Here is a 23,951-nt window from a genome sequence, read left to right as displayed (position 1 = left end):
CATGTCTATGATCACCAACAAATATTTCTTTCCCCAAATCTTTAAATCCATTGCAATAGCTTCATTAAACTTACTCGCCATGGGGGATGCACACAACAGGACGTGGTCTGGCCTTCTTTAGCTTGTGACACACTTCACACTCTATGTTTACTTTTTCAATGCTGGCTTTTTTAATTTCCAAATTATTAATGCCAGCATCTTTCACAAGTTAATTAACCTTGAAGCTGTAGGATGGCCAAACTGTTTGTGTAGTTTCAAAGGCAGTCCGTTCTCACATCGCTTCCCCACAGTGTTGCCAGCGCTATGGTTTGGCAACACTCTCCTAGTCAAGCTGACACCGGCATTAAATAATGACCCGATGACGATGTCTTCAAATCAATCAATTTCCCACACACATTTACCTGATCTGTTCCAAAGTTATGATCATTTTAGCCTTCTTCATTGAGCGTTTACTCAACAATAGTGTGGTATGTTACAACTCACCACGTCTGTAGTTACGGTAGCGCTGATTCCGCCAATAGAGCAAGGAAGACAAACACGTTTGATGGAAGACACTGTATTACCACTTGCAAACAAAAGTGAATGTGGATGATGATTCATTTTCCCACAATCTTTTTACGTTCATAATCGCTTAAACCACAAACAAAATTACTCAACCAGTCAACTCCACACACCGTAGTTGAGCAACCTGAGTCCAATAACGCACATCCCTTGGCCTCATCTACAAGCTTATTAAGTTTTTTCCTTCCTTATCGCCATTTCCTGTGTACCCAACAAACAGGGACAAGTTGAACACTTTCACTGTTTGCTTCGAAGATTTTTCACCTTTTTCGTTGCCTTCCGAACCTCCGGAATTTTCGTACGCATCTGGACAGTAACGAGCCCAATGGGAATCGGGAATCACATATTACACACCTTGACACCTTGCCATCTGGACCAATTGGGTTTTGTTTCCTCCGTGATTGTCCTCTTGCTGAATGTGACCATCCTCCACGGCCTCTCACTGCACCACCCTCACCACGTTGTCTGGCTCTTCCACGCTGGTACCCCCTAACATACAGAGCACTCTCTGGTGTTTCTGCACTGCCACCCTCGTCCTTAGTCATGAAGACCGGCTCACTCCTTTATCTCAGTGACTGGTTTTTGTTAATTCCTGCACACCCTTACTATCTTTTTCTCCGATGTTGCCAGAAAACACTCTGTTTAAGAACGTAGATTTCATATTATCATACGATACCTCTGCGATTGCTGACATCACTAGTTACTGCTCACTGTCACTTAAACCACATGATGCAAGAAGCATAAACGCCATTACGGGATCAGGTAGTTCCATTTCTTGTTTCTTGAACTTAAAAGTATGTGTGCTCAAACTCAGAACGAACTTCCTTATTTTCCGTATTCTCTGATCTTCTGAGATTATACAACTCTTGAAAGGCCGTAAACTGCCGACGCCCCTTTTTCAGCAAGAAACAAACTGTCAAGTTTTTCTATGATAGTTTTCACACCATTTTCTTTTTTAGATCGCTTGTCTCCAGTTCCGAGGTTGCCACTCTGGCGCGCCCTTCCAAGGACAGGTGTATAGCTAGTGCTTGTTTGCTCTTCGGCAGTTCGGTCAGTTCACACCATATGTCTACGTCCTTCTTCCAGCTTTCATATGCGCTTTCATCACTGAACTTAGGTGGCCACTTGCTTGACGCCATTATGATCTCTCCAACCACGCTCTGCTACCAGTGATAAACGCAAAAATCTATCCAACTCAATGTTACTAACTCGCTGTTCCTAGAAGACTGCCGCAGGTCCAATCATTCACGGCCTACATTCCTTGTGATGACGTCATGGCATGCACGTGACGTACCACGTGATACATGCGCACATATTGTATAACGAATATACATATACAAAAATTAAATCTTTTATTTAGCTGCATATCTTTACGTTATATGCAGAAACACTAAACAGTAGTTCCGTTAATGTAAAGGAAACCTCAGGTTTGGTGTAACGTGCTCGGAACAACTCTAATTTTATTACAAAAATATAATTCTTATATAAGTAAGTATGATATTGTTAGTATACAATAAAGTTTTGTACATACTTACCCGGCAGATATATACTTAGCTATAGTCTCTGACGTCCCGACAGAATTCAAAAACTCGCGGCACACGCGACAGGTAGGTCAGGTGACCAGCCCACTCCCGCAGCCTGGGGTGGCGGGAATAAAGGAACCATTCCCGTTTTCTAACCAGAATTTTTCTCTTCCACCTGTCTCCTGAGGGGAGGCTGGGCGGGGCCATTAAATCGTATATATCTGCCGGGTAAGTATGTACAAACTTTATTGTAAACTAACAATATCATTTTTGTACATGCAAAACTTCCCCGGCAGTATATACTTAGCTGATTGACACCCTTGGTGGGGAGGGCAAGAGACAGTTACATACTAATTATTTTTGAATATAAAAACAGGGAAACAACATACGTTGTAGGTATATTAACAAAAACAACCTTGGTTTTCCTACCTGATATGGAAGAAGACTTCATTGATACTGTCTATGAGTCTGCTTGCCATCAGAGTTCCAGAGAGGATGAGACCTGCGACTGATAACCCTTTCGGATCATACCAATGGGGGCTTACCCGCTTACATGGCAGAGCCTTTTCTTGGATCGTACCAATGGGGGCTGACCCACTTACATGGCAGAACCTTGACCTGTATCATACCAACGGGGGCTAACCCTCTTACATGATAGAGCTTTAGGTATTTAAGACAATACAAGGAGCATAACGACCAATCCCGATCACCTGACCACACTAACATGTTAGCACTACGATTTGAAAGGGGTCAACTCCTGCACCCTCTTTCAATCGACCAATAAAATGCACCAAACACCATTAAAAACCCTAACCTAATAAACTAAAAAGGATTGGGTTCAGCTCCCTGTCCCAGCAACGAATCCGCAGATACGTACGCTCCTAGAGTAAAGCACTTGTCGTACGTCACTTGAATGTCTCTCAAGTAATGAGATGCAAAGACCGAATTGCATCTCCAAAAGGTTGACTCCACTAGAGTCTGTATCGACAAGTTCTTGTGGAATGCCAAAGAGGTAGCGACTGCTCTTACCTCGTGAGCTTTAACTCTAAGGAGGTCCAGTTGTTCTTCTTTACACGCTAAATGGGCTTCCTTGATTACGTCCCTGATGAAGAACGCCTGAGCATTTTTAGAGATCTGCCTTCTGGGATCTCTAACTGAGCACCATAAACTTTCCTTACTCCCCTTTAGTTCGTTCTTCCTTTCTAAGTAGAACTTAAGGCTTCTCACTGGGCAAAGAGCCTTTTCTCGCTCTGTACCTACTAGAGACGAAAGTCCTTTTACTTCGAATGTTCGAGGCCAAGGTTTCGAAGGGTTTTCATTCTTCGCCAAAAACATCGGTTTGAAGGAACAGAACGCCGAGTCGTTCCTGAAGCCAACATTATTTTTCTAAGGCTTGTAGTTCGCTTACTCTTTTCGCTGAAGCTAGCGCGACCAAGAATAAAGACTTCCTTGTCGATCTCTGAACGTAGCCTTACAGGGAGGTTCGAATTTTGAGGTCATTAAGTATTTTAGGACCACATCTAAGTTCCAACTAGGTGCTCTAATCCCTCTGTTCTTTGACGTCTCGAAGGATCTTATCAGGTCATGCAAATCTTTGTCTTCCCCAATATTAAGGCCTCTATGCCTGAAGACTGAAGATAGCATACTTTTATAGCCCTTAATTGTAGAGACTACTAAATTACATTTCTCCTTCAAGTAAAGGAGGAAATCAGCTATATCTGTCACAGAGGTACTGGAAGAGGATATCTTCTGAGTCCTACACCATCTGCGAAACACATCCCACTTCGACTGGTAGACTCGAATAGTAGATGGTCTTCTAGCTCTTGCGATCGCTTTCGCAACTTCTCGAGAAAAGCTCGTTCTGACAAGTCCTTCGATAGTCTGAAGGCAGTCAGAGCGAGAGCGGGCAGGCTTTTGTGATACCTGTCGAAGTGGGGTTTGTCTGAGAAGATCGCTCCTGTTTGGGAGAGATCTCGGAAAGTCTACTATCCATCCCAGTACCTCTGTGTACCAGTTTTGCGCTGGCCAGAACGGGGCTATGAGGGTCAGTTTGGCTCCCTCTGATGCTGCAAACTTCTTACCACTTCCTAATAATATTTTGAACGGAGGAAAAGCATAACCCGTCTATTTCCGGACCAATCGAGGAGAAGGGCGTCCACCGAAATCGCCCGTTGGGTCGGCGATCGGGGAGCAGTAACTTTCCAGCCTGTTGTTCCAATGGGTGGCAAAAAGATCTATATTTTGATCTCCCCCAGAGGTTCCATAGTCTGTTGCATACTTCCTGATGCAACGTCCATTCTGTAGGCAGTACTTGGTCTCTCCTGCTCAGAAGGTCGGCTCTTACATTTTTGTCCCCTTGAATGAATCTCGTCCGGAGAGTGATTCTTCTCTCTTCTGCCCAAAGCAGTAGTTCTCTTGCTTTCTTGTAAAGGGAGAACGAGTGCGTCCCTCCTTGCTTCTTGATGTAAGCTAGGGCTGTTGTGTTGTCCAGAATTGATCTGCAGGACCGAACCTGAGATCTGAGCCTCGAAGTGTATGAGAGACAGGTGAATCGCTGCTAATTCTTTCATATTGATGTGCCAGGACACCTGTTCTCCCCCCTCCAGGTGCCTGACACTTCTCTCGTCCCTAGAGTGGCTCCTCACCCCGCATCTGAGGCGTCGGAATACAACACTAGCCGAGGGTTCGGAACGTGAAGGGATACTCCTTCGTTGATCCTGCACGGATTCATCCACCAACGCAGGTCTCCTTTATTTCCTTCGTGATCTGGAAGGAATCGGACAGATTTTGAGATTTCTGATCCCAAGTTCTCTTAGATAGAACTGTAACGGCCTTAGGTGAAGCCTTCCTAGAGAAATTGGAAACTGTTCCAACGAGGAAAGGGTCCCCAGAAGACTCATCCATTCCCTCGCGGAACATTGTTCTTTCTCTAGGAAGGTTGCTACTTTTTCCAAGCAGCGGTTCTGTCTTTCCTGTGATGGAAACACATGAAAACCCCGAGAATCCATCCGAATCCCAGATAAACAATGTTCTGCTGGGGAATCATCTGGGATTTCTCGAGGGTTTACCAACAGTCCCAAGGACTGTGTTAACTCCAGTGTCAGTTTAAGTCCTCCAGACATCTGACTCGCGACTGTGCTCGTATCAGCCAGTCGTCTAGATACAAGGATATTCGAATCCCTTCGAGGTGAAGCCAGTGAGCCACATTTTCATTAGTCCCGTGAATACTTGGGGGGCTGTTGATAGTCCGAAGCATAGGGCCCGAAATTGAAATACTCTTCCTTGAGCCATAAATCTGAGGTATTTCCTGGAAGACGTGTATTGACACGTGGAAATAAGCATCCTGCAGGTCCAGGGAATACCATCCAGTCCCCTGGACGCAGGTTGGGCTGCTAACACCGAGCTGTCGTCTCCATTGTGAACTTCCTCTTTGCTACGAACACGTTCAGGGCGCTCACGTCCAGAACTGGGCCTCCAACAACCTCCGAGCTTTTTCGGAACAACCAAGAACAGGCGATTGTAAAACCCTGGGAAGAGAGATCTTTTACTTCCTCTATGGCTTCCTTGTAAAGCATCTGCTCCACGAGATGTAGAAGGGCTTGTTTCTTGACAGAATCCTTGTAGTTTGGCTGTTAACTCCCTTGGAGTTGTAGTTAAGTTAAGGGAGGTTTTTCCCTGAAGGGGATTAAATATCCTTTCTTTAGGATGGATAGGGACCAGGCATCGGCACCTTTCTGTGCCCAAGGTTCGTAAAAGTCTAGAAGCCTGGCACCCACTTTTGTCTGGAGGACCACAGTCTCACTGGGTCTTGACGAACGGCCTTCGAGAAGACCTTCCTCTCTTCTCCGGTCGTCTACTTCTAAGAGAAGATTCTTGGTGCAGACCTTCCCCGAAAGGGCTGCTGGAAGGGAACTTTCTCCTTTTTCGCAACCTGAACAGCAGGTTTTAGCCTCTTAGCCTGACTGGGCCAGCAGGTCCTGTGTGGCCTTTTCTGAAAAAAGTCTTTGAAATGTCCCTCACTATGTCCTGAGGGGAAAAAGGTGACTAGAGAGGGGCGCGTATAAAAGGGAGGATCTCTGCAGAGGAGAAACAGATTTTGTTAAGAAGGAGCTAAACACTGCCCTCTTCTTCAATATACAGGATCCAAAAAGGGATGCCACTTCATTGGAGCCATCCATAACCGCCTTGTCTAGGCAGGTTAATACACTGCCCAACTCTTCCATGGTAACGAAGTCTGGTTCTTGAGACTTCTTGGCTAAAGCTCCCAAAGCCCAGTCCATAAAGTTAAAGACTTCGAGAGTCTTGAAGAGGCCCTGATGAGAGATCCACCTCACACATTCCCCAAGAGGCTTTTGCAGAGTGTAGAGAGCGTCTTCTAGACGCATCTACAAGAGCGGAAAAATCTGCATCAGAGGAACGAAGGGAGACCCAGGCCCATTGGCTCCTTGGTGTCATACCACATACCTGGTTTTCCCTGTCAGCTTAGAGGGAGGACAAGAAAATACTGTCTTCCCCGCTTCCTTCTTAGATCTGAGCCAGCTCTCGAGACTCTCAGAGACTTTCTCATAGAAAGAAGTAGGGGTCATCTTAACGAAGGAGGAGGCCTTCGACATTATTCGTACTGGATAATAACGATCCCAGGAGAAGGGATCCGACTGGCGTAGCGAGTCTCCAAACACCTGCAGCAAAAGAGAAGCAAGTCTCTTATAGTCCGAAACTCCTGCATCTTCCTGGATATACTCTTCATCCGAAAACTTCTTCCAAAAGAGATGCAGGAGAAGAGGGCTTTTCCTTTACAGGAGACCGATCCGTCGAAAGAAGCCTTTTCCTTTCGTCCTTACTCCTATCCTCCTTCCTGCACGAGTCCTGGAGTTTCCCTATACTCGGGCTTCTGCTCTGCTCCTTGCGTCTGCTAGGAGAGGCGCTTGCGTCCTGAATCAGGCGCCTGTGAGGAAGAGAGGCAAAGGGGAACTGCCTGGCGAAAAGAAAGAACCTTCCTGGTGAGCGCGCCTGGGCCAAGAAGGCGAGGCGCTTGCGTCCTGGTGAGGCTGCCTGCGGTCCAAGAAGGAGAGGCATTTGCGTCCTGATGAGGACGCCTGGAAGGCGAAATGCGCCTGCGAGGAGAAAGGAGAACCCTTTGTTCCCGTCGTCCATGAGGGGAGACGTTTGCGTCCTGGTGACTGCGTCTAGCAGGCGAATAACTCCTTTTCCCTTTGCGTCCATCCGGAGAGGCGCTAGAATCTCTCCTATCCCTCCTGGGAGGTGAAGAAAACTTGTCTAAGTTTCGGCGCCTATTCGGCGAAACTCTTGCGTCCTTAGAAGGATATTTAGAAGATCCTACAGGACTCCTGATTCCTGGGTACTTCCCAGATGGAGAGGGTTTGTTCCTTCGGCAAAATGTAAAAGGACGAACGAACAACGCTCCTTCCTTCTGCGGAGCTCTGAATAGAGAGGGGCTTTCTTCTCTCCCGGAGCTCTTAGTCGAACTAATTCTCTCACGAGAATCCACGCATCAGGCTCCTGATGCTTGCCATGAGAGGCAAAATCGTCTCTAGCACAAAACTCGGGGAGAACTCTTGCTCGTAGGGAGTTTCCGATTCCTGTCATATGCGACTGAAGAAGGTCTCGCTGGGGACGAAAACCTTTCAGGCGAGGAGCGTCTGCTAAAGCCAGGACGCTTACTCTCTGAGGCTCTCCTAACAGAACTCTTGATGGGAAGAGAAATGTCTTTCTTCCTAGAAGAGCCTTCAGAAAGAACTCCCACTAAGGCAGACAACTGCTGTTGGAGTCCTACCAAGACTTCCTTCGTCTTGTGTGATAAGTCTTCCGGAGAAGAGTCAGGAGATCTCATAGCTCTCTTCTTACGAGCAGGCGAATACTCCGGAAAAGGCTCAGGACTGGAACACAACGCTTCGCTTGCTGGCGTCTTCCAGGATCTCTTAAGAGGACGCGACTTAGCGGAAGAACTCCATCCTCTTCTGGGAGACAAAGAGTCTGAGTCCGAAAAAGCACTTCCTGATGGACGCTTTTTGCAGTAGCTGTCCTTGGCAGCCTGGGAAGCGGCTACAGGATCTGCCGAAGGGACGTCCTGACCGTTGGGAATACTCTACATCCCCCTTGCGGCTTTCGACATTCCTTCCTCCCTTGGTCATGGGAGTCTGAAAGAGGTCTAGGCCTAGGAGCAATGCGGAGTCGGTCAGACGCCCCCTCCACTTCACTGGGGGACACTGCACAAATCACTGCACACATCACTGCGCTTACCTGTTTCCTTCATTGCTTGCAGTTGCGATTTCAAGCTGATTATTGAGGCTCTCATTGCAGCCATTTCCGTAGACGCATCTACAGGTTCGCTGCTGGGGGAAGGGGCTGAAACCAAACTATGAGCAGGTGAATTACTAGAAAAGTTAGGAGCTACTTCCTGTTCATTAGAGCAGGATCTACTTGAGCTTCTGATGGAAGCCCTCATAACTCTATCTTTCTCAAGTTTCCTTACATAAGAAGCCAAGGTCTTCCATTCCACTTCCGTTAAGCTCTCACATTCCAGACAGGTGTTAGTCGCAGAACAATCATTCCCCCCTACATTTTTTAAAGACTGTGTGAGGATCCACCGATGCTTTCGGTAGCCTCACCTTACATTCCTCTTTCGCACACCCTAAATACAGGTGCCCACGTCAGACATTTTAAAGAGAATCCAAATCAAAATCCAAAAACGGTCCACGATAAGCGTATGCCAAAAACCAAAGATCAAAGTACATCACCAAAAGACAGATAGATAATCCTCGGCCAACGAGAAAAGAATTCCAATGCAGGAGGTACCAACAACGATGTTGTTGCTACCGGCGACAGAAAAAATTCTGGTTAGAAAACGGCCAAAAGGGTGGGAATGGTTACCTATTCCCGCCACCCAGCGGCGGGAGTGGGCTGGTCACCTGACCTACCATGTCGCGTGTGCCGCGAGTTTTGAATTCTGTCGGGATGTCAGAGACTATAGCTAAGTATATATCTGCCGGGGAAGTTGCATGTACAAAATTATCAAGTAATTACATAGCTGATTCCCACATTGACAGGAGGTGGGATGCATGAACAAATCTACTCCAACACATTATGATACGTAATGAATTGAGAATAGAGTGCTTGCATTTAAATAATGTCATCCTGGGGTTGGAAAGTTATGGTACTATTCACAAACATAGGATGAGTTTACAACTCGAGTAAATAAAAAGCTTTTAATTTTCCTTATTCACATCTTTGAGGAAACTGAATGTTTCTAACAACAGCCTCCTGGAGGAGTACAAGTTGTGGTGATCCAACCACCTTTGGTAAAAGTGAAGAGAATTATAAAGCTCATTTTTATGCATTTCCAAAAAGTTTCTTGACAACAAAAAATGTCTAAGCGTTTAAAAAAAAATAACTCATTCTATTTACCCCATAGAAGATTCCTTTGTTGTCATGGGTCCAAGATATACTGGAGAACTTAACTTTTTCTAGAACTTCTGGATAATCTTCGCCACTAGCCACCTGTAAATAAAACAAGAGTAGTATACGCTCTCAGACACTAATCATGATCTGTTAACTGTTGAGAAATTTTTTTCGACTAGGCATACAGTAAAACCTCAATAATCCAGACTAAACAGTGAGACCTAGAGACTTAATCTACATTTGCTGATTGTCTGCATTAACGAAATCAATTTTATAATACATACGCTCACTACTTTCAACCAATTTCATTTCATACAAGTTATCTAACAAACATACCAACCGGTACTAAAAAAAAAATTGTGCATTATTACATGGTTATATGTGCTAGATATACTTTTTTAGCAAAACTGTGTGCCCAAACTGGCTTCGCCAAACCTAAGTTTGCAGTACATAGGTAGCCTAAGCTTCACTACATTCATGTGCAGTTGCTAGCCCATATAATCACAAACATTCACACACTATTTAAGTGTTATGAAATCAGTGGTTTAGGAATATAAATTTACTTCAATTTTTTTTTTAAACCATAAGTATATGGCTGAATCCGAAGACTGGATGTGCTAAACATAGTGATTCAACTGTCTCGGATACTTTTATTAGGTGTATTCATACTTTATTTTTCTGTATTAAAAGACCATTTACTCAATGCATCATACTTGCTTTTAGTGTATTTTAATATCTGATATGTTTTATTCAATAACAAAATACAGTATTTGGTACACGACACATGATAAAAGTTAAGTGACAACAGACCTGTCATAATGATACATTTCTTTTACCATTCATCCATTTTGAAGGTATTCAGTTGTCCATAACTTGTATAATTCTATATGAGTCTCTGATCAATTTCCATAATGAGGACAGCCAAAAAATCGGCCAAGTTCTAAAATCTCAAGTAATACATGTTAAACAATCATTATTTAAATACTTATTGAATGTCAAATATTCTCATACATTTTACACACTCTTCATACCAATTTGTTTGTTTGTTTGTATGGTGTTTTTACATCGCATGGAACCAGTAGTTATTCAGCAACGGGATCAACGGCTATACGTGACTTCCGTGTAAAACTGTTAAGGCAATGAAGAAACTCCTATAATGGCAAAAGTACATCTTCAGTTAACAATACCTTCTTGAAATGAATGGATATCCAATCAGAGCCACTACTACTCAGACCATAAGCATAGATCTCTCCATCTTCACTGAATGCTGAGCCTGAAATTGCAATGGTCCCATCTTCAGAGAGCTTGTTGGGATCTAGGAATACTCTAGCTTCACTATCTAAGGAGTCTTGAACATACATAACACTGCAATGAGAACAATACATGGGATTATTATTGTATTCAGTCAACAATGCCAAAAACAGACATACAGATGAGAAAATCCCCAGCCTAAGAACTGGGCAAATCTGTTAAACATAGAGGCACTTGGTGGCCATCCCTAATGACTAACTTTTCTTCAACAAAGAATCTAATGCCACACTAATATCAGAACATATTTTACGAGAATTCATCAGTGAATGACAAAATCTGCACTCAAGTCCATCAAGATAATTGATTTGAATCAACATTTTCAGCCTAACCAATTGTAGTTTTTGTGAAGCACTAATCTCTCAGGAAACATAATTATGCTATTGCTGTATCAGACTAACACCATATTCTTTGGAAGTTCGAATTTCAAAAGGTACGATTTTGTAGTTCATTGGTTTGGTTTACTATTTTTTTTTTACAAACAAATGAACAAGATACAGTAGTTTGACAGTCAGAAGGAAAAGAGTAAATTAAAAATCAAGAGCAGAAGGAAATGAGTGGTTCTTTCATAAAGCTTGTCCTATGGATCTATTCTTAAGAACGTACAGTGAAAATTAGACTTAAATGAATACTGAATTTCTCAAGCACTGGTGAAAACTGGAGCCTAACAAAGATAAAAATATATAAATAAATACCAACTCATGCTCTACCAAGAACTACCACCATATACAGTGTGCCATGAAAGGCACTCTGTAAGCTTTTCTTCAACAGCAGATATCAGTACCTCTGCCAGAGGTGCTTGTGAAAGATGAGAGTTAAGTGTCAACTTAATGAAAGCCAATAAAGTAAGAATTATTATTGAAGAAGAACCCCATTCATATGGAACAGGCCCATATAGGCCCTTGACTTGAAATTGAAGCTTCCAAAGAATATGGTGGTCATTCAAAACACGTAACAGAAGGCAAAAGGAAATACAGAAAGAAGAGATCAATGATTAGACATGAAAAAATAAATTAATATATGAATAAATAAGTAGAACAAATGCAAGTAAAATGATATTGTTATAATACAATAAAGTTTCATACATACTTACCTGGCAGATATATACATAGCTAAGACTCCGTCGTCCCCGACAGAAATTCAAATTTCGCGCCAGGTGATCTACCTGCCTGCCCTGGGCGGCAGGACTAGGAACCATTCCCGTTTTCTATCATATTTTCTCTCTTCCACCTGTCTCCTGCGGGGAGGCTGGGTGGGCCATTAATCGTATATATCTGCCAGGTAAGTATGTATGAAACTTTATTGTATTATAACAATATCATTTTCATACAATGAACTTACCTGTCAGATTATACATAGCTGATTGGCACCCTTTGGTGGAGGGTCAGAGACAGCTAATATGGAATAGACAGGTAAACAACATATGTTGTAGGTATAAAAGAAAAAAAACCTGGTTCCTACCTGATAGGTGGTAGACTTCGTGGCTGTAGCCCGGTAGTCTGCATCACCTCAAGACTTTAGCGAGATATTAGATCTATGGCTAGAGTTCTTGTGGGTCTGTCGATGGGTATAAAGAACCGCTTACTCGGCAGAGCCTAAAAGGACTTTGTCAATGGGTACTGGACCACTTCTATGACAACACACCTTGTGAAGGAGCATAACAATCCCGACCACCTGATCCTAACCACCATGTTAGTATATAGAATTGCTCTGAGTTCATCCCCGAACTCATAACAAACAACCCATAACTCGAACGAAAAAACTCATTTATACAAAAATTCTCAAAAAAAAAAAAAAAATTTTAATACCTCCCCTAAAAGATATCACAAGAGTTCCTTACTGAACAACAGTGACTGGCCGCCAGTGCAGCACCGAGCCCTCTTTGTCAGCAGAAATCTAGAAACATATCTAGTAGAAGGTATGGTACAAATTTAAGGATTGGTGTTTGCTCCCGTACCCAGTATTGTATCCGCCGATACAAAAGGTCCCAGAGAAAAAACATTTCTCGTAGGTCACGCGAACGTCTTTAAGATAGTGAGATGCAACAAAAAAACTGAATTGCACCTCCAATATGTCGTGTCAATGATTTTCTTTAATGACTATTCTTCTGAAAAGAGAGAGACGTCGCCACTGCTCTAACTTCATGGGCTTTTACTCTTAAAAGCGGAAAAGAGTCGTCAGGACAGAACTTGTGAGCATCCGTAATGACGCTCCTAATGAAGAAAGCTAATGCGTTCTTAGACATGATTCTTGTGGGGTCCTTAATCGAACACAAAGACTTTGTCTAGAGCCTCCCATTTGTTTCTTTCTTTGTAAGAAGAACTTCAAGGCTCTTACCGGGCAAAGAGACCTCTCTGTTTCTCTCCCTACTAGACTCGATAAGCCTTTGATCTCGAATCTCTTGGGCCAGGGATTCGATGGATTTTCATTCTTCGCTAGAAAAAGAGTTCTAAACGAGCAAAAGGCCGAGTCTTTGTTAAAGCCGACTTCATCTTCTAGGGCATGAAGTTTCGCCAACTCTTTTGGCTGTCGCCAAAGATAGGAGAAACAAGCATTTTCTTGTTATATCCCTGAACGAAGCTACGTGGGGAGAGGCTCAAATCTGTCAGACGAAAGGAACTTGAGAACTACGTCCAGGTTCCAGCTGGGAGGAGTTAGTTCCTTCGATTTTGTCGTTTCAAACGATCTAATCAAATCGTGCAGATCTTTATTCTCAGCAATGTCTAGGCCTCTGTTTCTAAATACTGCCGACAGCATGCTCCTGTATCCTTTGATCGTCGATACAGACAAATGAGAGACCTCTCTCAAGAACAAAAGGAAATCGGCGGAGTTTCGGTTATAGAGGTACTGGAGGAGGACTTCTTAGACTTACACCACCTTCTGAATACCTCCCACTTCGACTGATAGACTCGTCTAGTGGAAGCTCTGCGGGCTCTAGTGATAGCGCTTGCAGCTTCGCGAGAAAACCCCCTCGCTCTGACAAGTCTTTCGATAGTCGAAAGGCAGTCAGAGCGAGAGCGGGGAGGTTTTGATGAAACCTCTCGAAGTGTGGCTGTCTGAGAAGATCCATCCTTTTTGGAAGGGATCTTGGGAAGTCTACTGTCCACTCCAGCACCTCTGCAAACCAATCTTGTGCTGGCCAAAACGGGGCTATCAGGGTCATCCTTGTCCCATTGGACGCTACGAACTTTCTCAACACTTGTCCCAGGATTTTGAAAGGGGGAAAGCGTACACGTCCACATGAGACCAGTCCAGCAGGAAGGCGTCGACCACGAGAGCTCTTGGGTCTTCCACCACTGAACAAAAGACTTCCAGCCTTTTGGAAAGGAATGTGGCGAACAGATCTACGTGAGGAGTGCCCCAAAGATCCCAAAGACTCTGACACACCTCTGAATGAAGAGTCCATTCTGTGTGAAGGACCTGGCTTCTCCTGCTCAGTCTGTCCGCCCTGACGTTTCTCGTCCCCTGAACAAATCTTGTCAGGAGGGAGATGTTTCTTTGTGAGGCCCAAATTAGCAGATCTCTTGCTATCTCGTAAAGCGACACTGAGTGCGTTCCTCCTTGCTTCCGAATGTAGGACAGGGCTGTAGTGTTGTCCACATTCACTTGGACCACACTGTTCGTCACAAAGGGTTCGAAGAACTTTAGCGCCAAGTGAACTGCTAGAAGTTCTTTGCAATTTATGTGCCAGGACACCTGTGCTGCCTTCCAGGTGCCTGACACTTCTCTCGGTCCTAGTGTTGCTCCCCAACCCTTCTCCGATGCGTCGGAATACAACACTCGGCTTGGGTTCGGAACTTCCAGAGAAATTCCCTTGTTCTCTTTTAGAGGGGACAACCACCATTGCAGGTGTGGTTTCATCTCCATTGGAAGGAGAAAACTGTCGGAGAGAAGTCCCGTCTTCCAGTTCCAAGATCTCCTTAGGAAAAACTGAAGAGGGCGAAGATGTAGTCTTCCTAGAGGAAAGAACTGTTCGAGCGAGGCAAAAGGGTGCCTAGCAGGCTTAACCATTCCCTCGCCGAAGTCCGTTCTTTCCCTAAGAAGAGAGAGACTTTTCCAAGCCTCTCACGATTCTCTCTTGCGAAGGAAATACTCGAAAACCCCGAGAATCCATCTGAATCCCCAGATAGACCAAGTTCTGTCTGGGAATCAGCTGTGACAAACTCGAGGTTCACAAGTAGTCCCAACGCCTTTATCAGGTCTAGGGTCAAAGAAAGGTCCTCCAAACACTGTCTCTCTGTTCTGTCCCTGATGAGCCAATCGTCCAAATATAGAGAGATGACGCCTTTGAGGTGAAGAAACCTCGCCACATTCCTCATCAGGTTTGTGAAGACCTGAGGAGCTGTGGACAGGCCGAAACACAAGGCCCTGAACTGAAAGATTCCTTCCCCCCGTCATGAAACGGAGGTACTTCTTCGACGAAGGGTGAATCGGGACATGAAAATAGGCGTCCTGGAGATCCAGCGACACCATCCAATCTCCTTGACGTAACGCCGCAAGGACTGAGGCCGAAGTCTCCATAGAGAACTTCTCCTTTCGAACGAACTTGTTCAGAGCGCTGACATCTAGAACTGGTCTCCAGCCCCCCGAGGCTTTCGCAACCAGGAAAAGCCGATTGTAAAACCCGGAGAGTTTTGCTCTAGAACCAGTTCTATAGCTCTTTTGTCCCACATTTGATTCACCATCAGACGAAGAGTATCCCTCAGTACAGGGTCCCTGTATCTGGCTGACAGTTCCCGCGGAATGGTCGTTAGTGGAGGAATGTCTTGGAAGGGGATAAGATATCCCTTCCTTCCAGATTATGGACATGGAAGAGGCGTCTGAGTTTATGAGTGACCAGGCGTCTGCAAATTCGAGAAGCCTGGCCCCCACTGGTGTTTGGAGGCTGTCTGTCTCACTTCCCTTTCTTAAAGGGACGGGAGAAGGAGCCTTACCCTCTCCTCTCAAGACCTCTTCTCTTAGAGTAGCTCTGGAGAGAGGCCCTCCTCGAAAGGGCTGAACCGTAGAAGTCGGTCTTTCTTGTCAACTGAAACAAGTGGTCTCTTCTTCCTTGCAGTTTGCAGGAGAAGATCCTGAGTCGCCTTCTCAGTCAGTGATCGAGAAATGTCCTTCACTAACTGAGAAGGAAACAGGAAGTCAGACATGGGAGCGAAAACCAGGGCTGCTCTCTGTGAGGGAGAAACCGCCTTGGTTAGGAAGGAACTAAAAATACTCCTCTTCTTAAGGAGTACTGCTCCGAAAAGAGAGGAGATTTCTCCCGATCCGTCTTGTACCGCCTTGTCAATACAAGCAAGAATACTCAGAATGACTTCGGGGTCAAGACCATCCGAGTCATGAGCTTTCTTAGACATCACCCCAAGGGACCAGTCTAGGAAATTAAACACTTCCAAAATATGGAAGAGTCCCTTGAGGAGATGATCCGTCTCCGAAATCGCCCAAGACACGCGAGCTCCATTCAAAGCGTGTCTCCTTGACGAGTCAACCAAGGTTGAAAAGTCCGCTTCGGCTGCCGCTGGGAGAGAAAGGCCCATGTTCTCCCCAGTTCGGTACCAGAAACCTCTCTTGCCAGAAAGTATGGCTGGAGGCATACAGAAGGTGGTCCTGCCCAGATCCTTCTTAGACAACATCCATTTGTCTAAGGACTGAAGCGCTCTCTTCATAGATATTCGTAGGTCTCATCTTCAAGACCGACGAAGAACTTAGGCACAATCGCACTCGAAAACAGTGATCGAGGCGAAGGAGGAGCGGCAGGAGTTAAAGAATCTCCGTATTCCCGTAAAAGAAGGTCAGTCAGAATTTTATAGTTCGAGACTCCTTCTCTACCGTCACCCTCTTCTTCCGAATCTCCTTCTACACCTTGTGGAGAATCGGCCTGAAAAACGAGAGGATCTTCATCCCGTTCTCTCTCTACTGGTGACAAACTCCTACTAGGAGAGGGGCTCATAGAGTGAACCGACTCTCTCTCACGTCTAAAAGAAGTCTCGCGTCTGCTTGACTTCTCGCGCCTGAACAGCTCCTCGCGCTTGGCTGGCGCCTCGCGCTTGTCTGGCGCCTCGCGCTTGGCTGGCGCTTCACGCTTGGCTGGAGCGTGTAGCCTGGCTGGCATCTCGCGGCTGGCTGACGTCTTGCGCTTGTCTGGCGCCTCACGCAATGTTGACTCCTCGCGCCTGGCTGGCGCCTCGCGCTTGGCTGAATCCTCGCGCTTGGCTGAATCCTCACGCCTAACTGGCGCCTCGCGCCTGGCTGGCGCCTCACGCCTGAGCGTATCCTGATCTAGAGCAACTCGCTCGGATAGATCCTGACGTTTTGTACGACTCTTCGCGCCTGGAAGACGTCCCATGTCTGGCGGACGCTTCACGTCTGGCTGGTGAAAGAAGACGAGACTTCTTAATAGGAAGTCTAGCGTCCTTCTTGCGAGGGGGATCCCTCGAAAGAACTCCAACCAAAGAGGCAATCTGCTCTTGAACTGCAAGCAATATCCTCTTGGATCCCCCAGCGTCCCTCTTCATAGAAGAAGCAGGAGAACTCGAAGGAGTGCGATCCTCAAATCTGTTCTAGGAGGCGTCGAAACCAGCTTAGCCTTCTTGAAGACGAAGGAGCTTCCTCCGAGAAGCGTTCCGGGCTCGAGTCGAACACGCGCTCTTTCCAATGCCTTTTCAGTGGCCTAGAAAGATCCGAGTCCTTCCACCCTCGTTTAGGTGAAGGAGAACCGGACGACGAGAAACAATCTCGTAGGACGCTTCTATTAGAGCGGTCCTGAGCAGACTGTAACGAAACAGAACCTGCTGAAGGGACGCCTGACCGTTGGGGATTCCCCACAACCTCCGTACGACTTTCGACTTTCCTACTCCTCTGGGTATGTGAGTTTGGAAGAGGTCTAGGCCTGGGAGCATCGCAGGGACGGTCAGACGCCCCCTCCACAACACTGGGAACACTCACTTCACTTAGTAATTCACAATCACTAGCCTTACCTTGCATGGCCGCCATCTTTGTCTTCATTTTACGAAGAGTAGCCTTCAGATTGGCGATTTCAGAAGCCGAATCCGAATGCAAAGCCTGTGAGGATTCAGATACATAGGGAGAATCATATTCATTAATAAAAGGAGAGTTAGACTCAGAAAAAGGCTCAATAGGCCTTGTATTCACACTCTTTTGTGCAGCCCGTCTAATCCTATCCCTTTCTAACTTCTTCAAGTAAGAAGTTAGAGTCTTCCATTCATTAGCATCCAACTTTTCACACTCAATACAGGTGTTAGCCCAAAGAACAGTCAAACCCCCTACATTTACGACATACAGTGTGAGGATCAACCGAAGCCTTCGGTATCCTCACCTTGCAGCCTACATTCACACACACTCTCACACTAACACTTGAATCAGACATTCTATTAGAAAAATCAAAAGCAAGTCCAAATCCAGTCCACAGTAGCGAATGCCAAAACAACGATCCAGTACGTCACCAAGAAATCCAATAAACGATGATCAATAAAGTCTTGAAAAAGCGAATTCCAGTCAGGAGGTAGTAAACAACAATGTTGATACCACCGGCGACAGAGAAAATATGATAGAAAACGGGAATGGTTCCTAGTCCTGCCGCCCAGGGCAGGCAGGTAGATCACCTGACCTACCGGTAGCGAGTGGCGCGAAATTTGAATTTCTGTCGGGGACGACGGAGTCTTAGCTATGTATATATCTGACAGGTAAGTTCATTGTATGAAATTATAAACTACAAGAAGAATGACTTTAGGTTAGTAGTGCATTGCATCTTTGCTTGGACTTGAGAGGTTCCAGTGGCACAACATAATCAGGGAGACTTATTCCATAGTCCTATGGTGTGTGGAATAAAAGACCTCTGGAAGTGAGAAGTTCACCGGCGAGGCACATTTACTGCAAAAATATTTCCAGGTAGTTGTAACTAGCAATCAGTACCAGGTTCCGAGGATAAACTTCATCTTACACTTACCTCTGGTTCTGCAATCCAGAATTCATGAAGAAGAAATAGCGGGTGCCTCTTCGGAAAGGACAATAATATTTAGGATAATTCCACAAGTTGGTTAACTGAGACTTGATGCTTTCTCGAGCTGGACATTTCTCCAAGTAGGGTACAGTGATATTATTCTGAGCATCCACGAATGCCTTGGTTTCTTCGGAGTCTGGATCTTCAAGCCATCTGTACGGATCGTGAATCTACAGGGAAAATATGAAGTAAAATTAATGAATTTAATATCCATGTTGAATGCAAGTGAATCAACAATACGAGAGAAAACATTCCTGTTGGTTTCTCCTAATAATTTCATATCAATAGTATTGGCTCAACTCTTATTGAAAGACTTACATAAATGGTAGTAGTCAGACTATGTACTCAATAAGTCGCCCACAAACTAATAATGTATATGAAAACTAGGGAACGATTCAAGAAGAAATTAATGGCAAATATTTATGTATTAAAAAGCAGTTATGACCTGGGGGAAAAGTTAGTCAAAAACCCTACAAACTACCATAAAAAATAAAGCCAGACAGATACATCAAGTGAAAAGGCCTCCAGAAAGGCGAGGCAACAGTTCAGTTAGAAAAGTGTTAGTAAAAATTCATAAAGACAAGATGAAGGTAATGAATTGCATAAAACTTGGAACTAGATTGAATATTGAGCCATAAATTCACAATGAGCTTAATCCTGAAGGTATCTAGAACCATCTTTGAAAATCTTAAAGAGATATTATTTAACGATACGAAGCTTTACCTTGACGCCATGATGCTCTTCAAAGAACGATTCGTCTCTGCGTACTTTCGGATACTCCATTTTCTTCTTCTTTGGAACTTTACTGGCGTGTGTTGCACTCTTGGTGGAACCTCTACTAATCTGTGGGCAAATGGGGAAGAAGCGCATTCAATATGTCACCTTTCACACCCAAGATCCAGATGATTAGGATCAGTAATTTGGAGTCTGGTTTAACTATCTTTTTGCTAATGAGGAAGACACAAAAAGGGGGGTGGGGTGATATGTTTGGATGGATAGGTAGGAGAGTGCAAAAGATAATGTATGGTAGTTGATAATGATATTTTTATAAAAAAATAAATTAGATTCTATGTATACTTACCAAGTAATTACATAGCTAAGAATTTCTAGGTACAAGCAGCTGAAATATGGAGATTGTGTTAGCTATTCTCTGGCGCCAATGGGTGCTTGGGTGCCAACAGGGGCTCAGGAGCTGCCGTGCGCTCGAAAATAGCCAAGTGGTCAACAGCAACTGGATGCTTGGGAGCCAAGACGCAAACAGTAGACAGCGGGCACCCTGGCATCACTGGGTGTTCGGGAGCCAAAACACAAACTGGAGCTGGGTGCTCAGAATCACCTGCATCATTCACCAAAAGAGGATGATCCAGAGCCACTCGATGCTCTTGCACACTAGACCGCCTAGGAGAGCAAGATCTAGCCAAAATACTCTCTGAAGTCAATACTGGCTCCAATAGGCGCAATGAACTTCGGTGCTTTTGCCTAACCACAAGTTGGGAAAAGGCTTTTTCCTTGACATCTCACTGGAGAACTGTCAGATGAAATAAAAATTCCGGGCTGTCTCAGAAATTGCAAGAGGGTTTAAATTCTTCAACTTCCTTAAGAGGCACCTGAGGGGTGTAAGAAACATCCACTGCAGACTTTTCAGTGGCCTGGATTTATCACTGAAGGGCCATAGGTGCCATTGTTCAGGGCTAGATGTCTCCGAACTGGAAGAAAGCCAACGTGCACTACCCAAGACACCTTTCCAGCGGCTGTCTGTTGCCGCCTGGAAATCACATACAGGTGCAAATGAGGGGCCGACTGGCTGTGGGCAGACCCAAACCCCCACCAACTTTCCTTTTTCCTTTGATCAAGAATAAGCACCGACTGTCCTAACTGAGCCATGGAGTCAGCCAAGAGCTCAAACTTACGCTCAAACCTTGCTTCAGGGCTGACAATGGCACTGGGTTTGGAGGCATGGTAGCTGGGTAAAGGAGTAGGTGGTATAGTCAAGAGATTGGAATTAGGTGACATAATAGGTACTTCAGAGGTAGATTTAGAGCATTCCTGACTAGCCAAAAATCTTTCGTGACTAGCTGTCGCTTTTTGCTTCCTATCCTTTTCCAGTTTGGAAAGATCCGAAGACAAAACCTTCCATCGTGTAGAACCCAGTCTACACATTCAGCACACATCCCATCTGAAGAGCAAACTTGACTCCTACACTTGGTACGCACCGTGCAAGTTGTACCTAGCAGATGTCAACTGCGTCTTGCAACCCTTGCTACAAAAACGGATGCTAATCACTCCTGAGTCAGATATCGTCAGATATACGTTAAATAAACATATACGTTAAATAAACAGTCTCTAAATCTAAAATTGATAAAAAAAAAGGCTGTAATTGATAGCTTGGTTATTTAAATGACGAATGGCTATGAAAAGCTTCTCAAAATACTTCACCAATACAATGGTTAACAACTGGTAAAGACAATGGCATCCAAATTTAAAGAGCTGCTGCTTACAACCTTTGTTGGGAGCCAGCAGAAATAAATTGAGCTCTCTGTTATGTTGTTTCCCTTCTACTCCAATAGTGGGTGGGGGTCCCTAGCTACACAAAAACAAGAGTCACTCTCACAATATTCACATTTTCGCTGCTGGTACTTATAAATTCTTGGCTAAGTAATTACTTGGTAAATTACATAAATAAAAACAGACAGCAATATAGCATGGGGCAAAAGATATGCTTCAGTCTCTTTAGTACCACCAACAGTTTTAAATGACCATTATCTTTAATATCAAGCTTTTGTATAGCCAACTGTTATCATACAGTATGGACAATTATTTAACTACACTTTACAAAAAATACAGGCAGCTCGGACAGGTATTACCAATGAAGTTGCTGGAAAGTATACCAAGATGGTTTGGCCACAGGAAAAAAGCAAGAAGAGACAATGGAAGAACTGTAGCAGTACTGCAGATATGAAGTTTTATTGTAAAACTAATATTGTAATACCTACCTGAACACCTGAACTAGCCCTGGTCACTTACCAGCCCGAACCATCATTTATTAAAAATTTACCAAATCTTTGGTTAAAATAAAACGATCAGTGTTGCCAATCTCCTGGCAAACACCCTCGTTACCTAGTTACCAGCCACCCACCGCTAGTAGCCCTGCCTCAGGGCCGGGTTCACACCTGCCCTCTCACGTCAATCATAAACTCAATAACTCTGTATGAGAGGGGAGGAGGGTGGGAATCATTCAGGTGTTCAGGTAAGGTATTACAATATTAGTTTTACAATAAAAACTTCATATTGCAATACACCCCTGAACACCTGAACTAGCCCGATTAACAACAAGTTAATTGGAGGTGGGGAATCAATCAAACCTGCCGGCCCTCCACTGTACTAGTTGTCAGTCAATATAATTGAGTTACGCGAGTCAGTCTCAAGTTCATTTGTCACTCGTCCAAGCTAATCTCCCATGTGTGGCCTTCTAGGCCTGCCATATGTGGAGGGAAAAACTCCCTGCACCTCTACCCTAAGGTCAAAACTCATTGAGTGCGGAAGGGATACAAACCTGTTTCCTCTCAGCTGGCTATGTGCCTCACCTGAGTAGAGGAAAAACTGAAGACCTCCCATGTGGCTCTCGGCCTCTCATGTATGGAGGGAATCTGAAGACCTCCCATGTGGCTCTCGGCCTCTCATGTATGGAGGAATCTGAAGACCTCCCATGTGGCTCTCGGCCTCTCATGTATGGAGGGAAACTGAAGACCTCCCATGTGGCCTTAGGCCTCTCATGTACGGAGGAGACAACGGTGTCGTCGATCGTAGTGATGTCTTCTCTTGTAGTGTTGTACCTGCCTGTCTGTACTCTGCCTGGTTGGCACTTGGAAGAATACCCTCAGATAGACCCAAACATGTTCTTTCCTATCTTTCCTAATACTTAAAATCCTCTTGTGATATATCATATCATGAATACCTTTATGACATATTCGCCGAATATTCTCTCCCTATTCTAATACTAAACTCAGACAGCAAGATTGTTGGGTTTAAAAATAGAATTTAGGCCAAAGGCCGAGTATTGGGACCTATGAGGTCAGTCAGCGCTGAAGGGAAATTGAGAAAGTTTGAAAAGGTGTGAAAGTAAGAAAAACCTCTGTTGCCACAATGAGTCCAGTGTTAGGAGAGCGTGGAAAATAGGAGGAGAGAATATGGAGAGAATATGAAATCAGAAAAGTGAGAGAGAGAGAGAGAGAGAGAGAGAGAGAGAGAGAGAGAGAGAGAGAGAGAGAGAGAGAGAAACAATCGTCTAGGATAAAGAGAATATAAAATCAGGGAAAAGAGAGAGAGAGAGAGAGAGAGAGAGAGAGAGAGAGAGAGAGAGAGAGAGAGAGAGAGAGAGAGAGAAATACGATCGTCTAATATCTCCACCTCCGCAAATTGCAGCAAGTTAAAAGGGTATTATCTTAACGATAATACTCGTATAACTCCGTACAGCTATGAACAACCGAACGAGAACTTGTTGCTAATGCGATCGACTCCTATAACAACATCACTTTATTGTATTGATCAGCGTGTGACAGTAATCGCATCCGATGGCAACATCCGTTATTGTATTCATCCGCGTGGGACGGTAATTACTGTATTCATGTTATAAATGCAGCTGAAGCTAATAAGGCAAAATTACGTTCATCAGCAACCTGGACAGAAGTCCCGAGCTTATGTATGAAATTCCAACGCAGCCGTGGTAAAAGAAACTCAATAGCATGAAAGAGCTCATTACGTTTGTTTTCACACAGACAAAGGATTAATAACGTATATAAAGTGTAAGGTTCGTAATACCTATGAAAACGAGTGAAAAACGAATGGAATCCTAAATTTAACGCCATCTAACCCGAGGGCAAAACAAAATAGCTTCCGATGAGACGTATCAGTCAAATTTTTGGTCTTAAATTACATCGTAAGACGAACAGTATGACTTCGTTACATAAGTTAAGTATCCAGATATCATTAATATGCTAACTAAGGACAAAAACATTAGCCGAGACCAAGTGATATGGTTAATCTGAAGCCAAGGAAGGGAAAAAAAAAAAATAGACTAGCCGGCATCCTTGTCTGTCTAAACCACACCTCCTTACAATAGTGCTGTT

The 23,951-nt window shown here is 44.4% G+C and overlaps 1 protein-coding gene across 1 annotated transcript in view; it reads right to left on the bottom strand.

The window, feature by feature from the left end:
- The window catches only part of LOC135199327 (prolyl endopeptidase-like), a 119,509-nt gene that overhangs the window by 85,465 nt on the left and 10,093 nt on the right, over positions 1-23,951 (bottom strand). The window contains exons 3-6 of the mRNA XM_064227262.1: positions 19,549-19,668; positions 18,772-18,995; positions 10,691-10,868; positions 9,510-9,602 (exon numbers count right to left, since the gene is read on the bottom strand). Of these exons, the coding sequence (XP_064083332.1) occupies positions 9,510-9,602; positions 10,691-10,868; positions 18,772-18,995; positions 19,549-19,668 (615 nt within the window). The remainder of the gene's footprint in view (positions 1-9,509; positions 9,603-10,690; positions 10,869-18,771; positions 18,996-19,548; positions 19,669-23,951) is intronic.

Source organism: Macrobrachium nipponense, chromosome 25 (assembly GCF_015104395.2).
Source record: "Macrobrachium nipponense isolate FS-2020 chromosome 25, ASM1510439v2, whole genome shotgun sequence".
Taxonomy (NCBI): domain Eukaryota; kingdom Metazoa; phylum Arthropoda; class Malacostraca; order Decapoda; family Palaemonidae; genus Macrobrachium; species Macrobrachium nipponense.
Note: the sequence above shows the minus strand (reverse complement) of the source record. Positions and strands in the feature narration are given on the sequence as shown.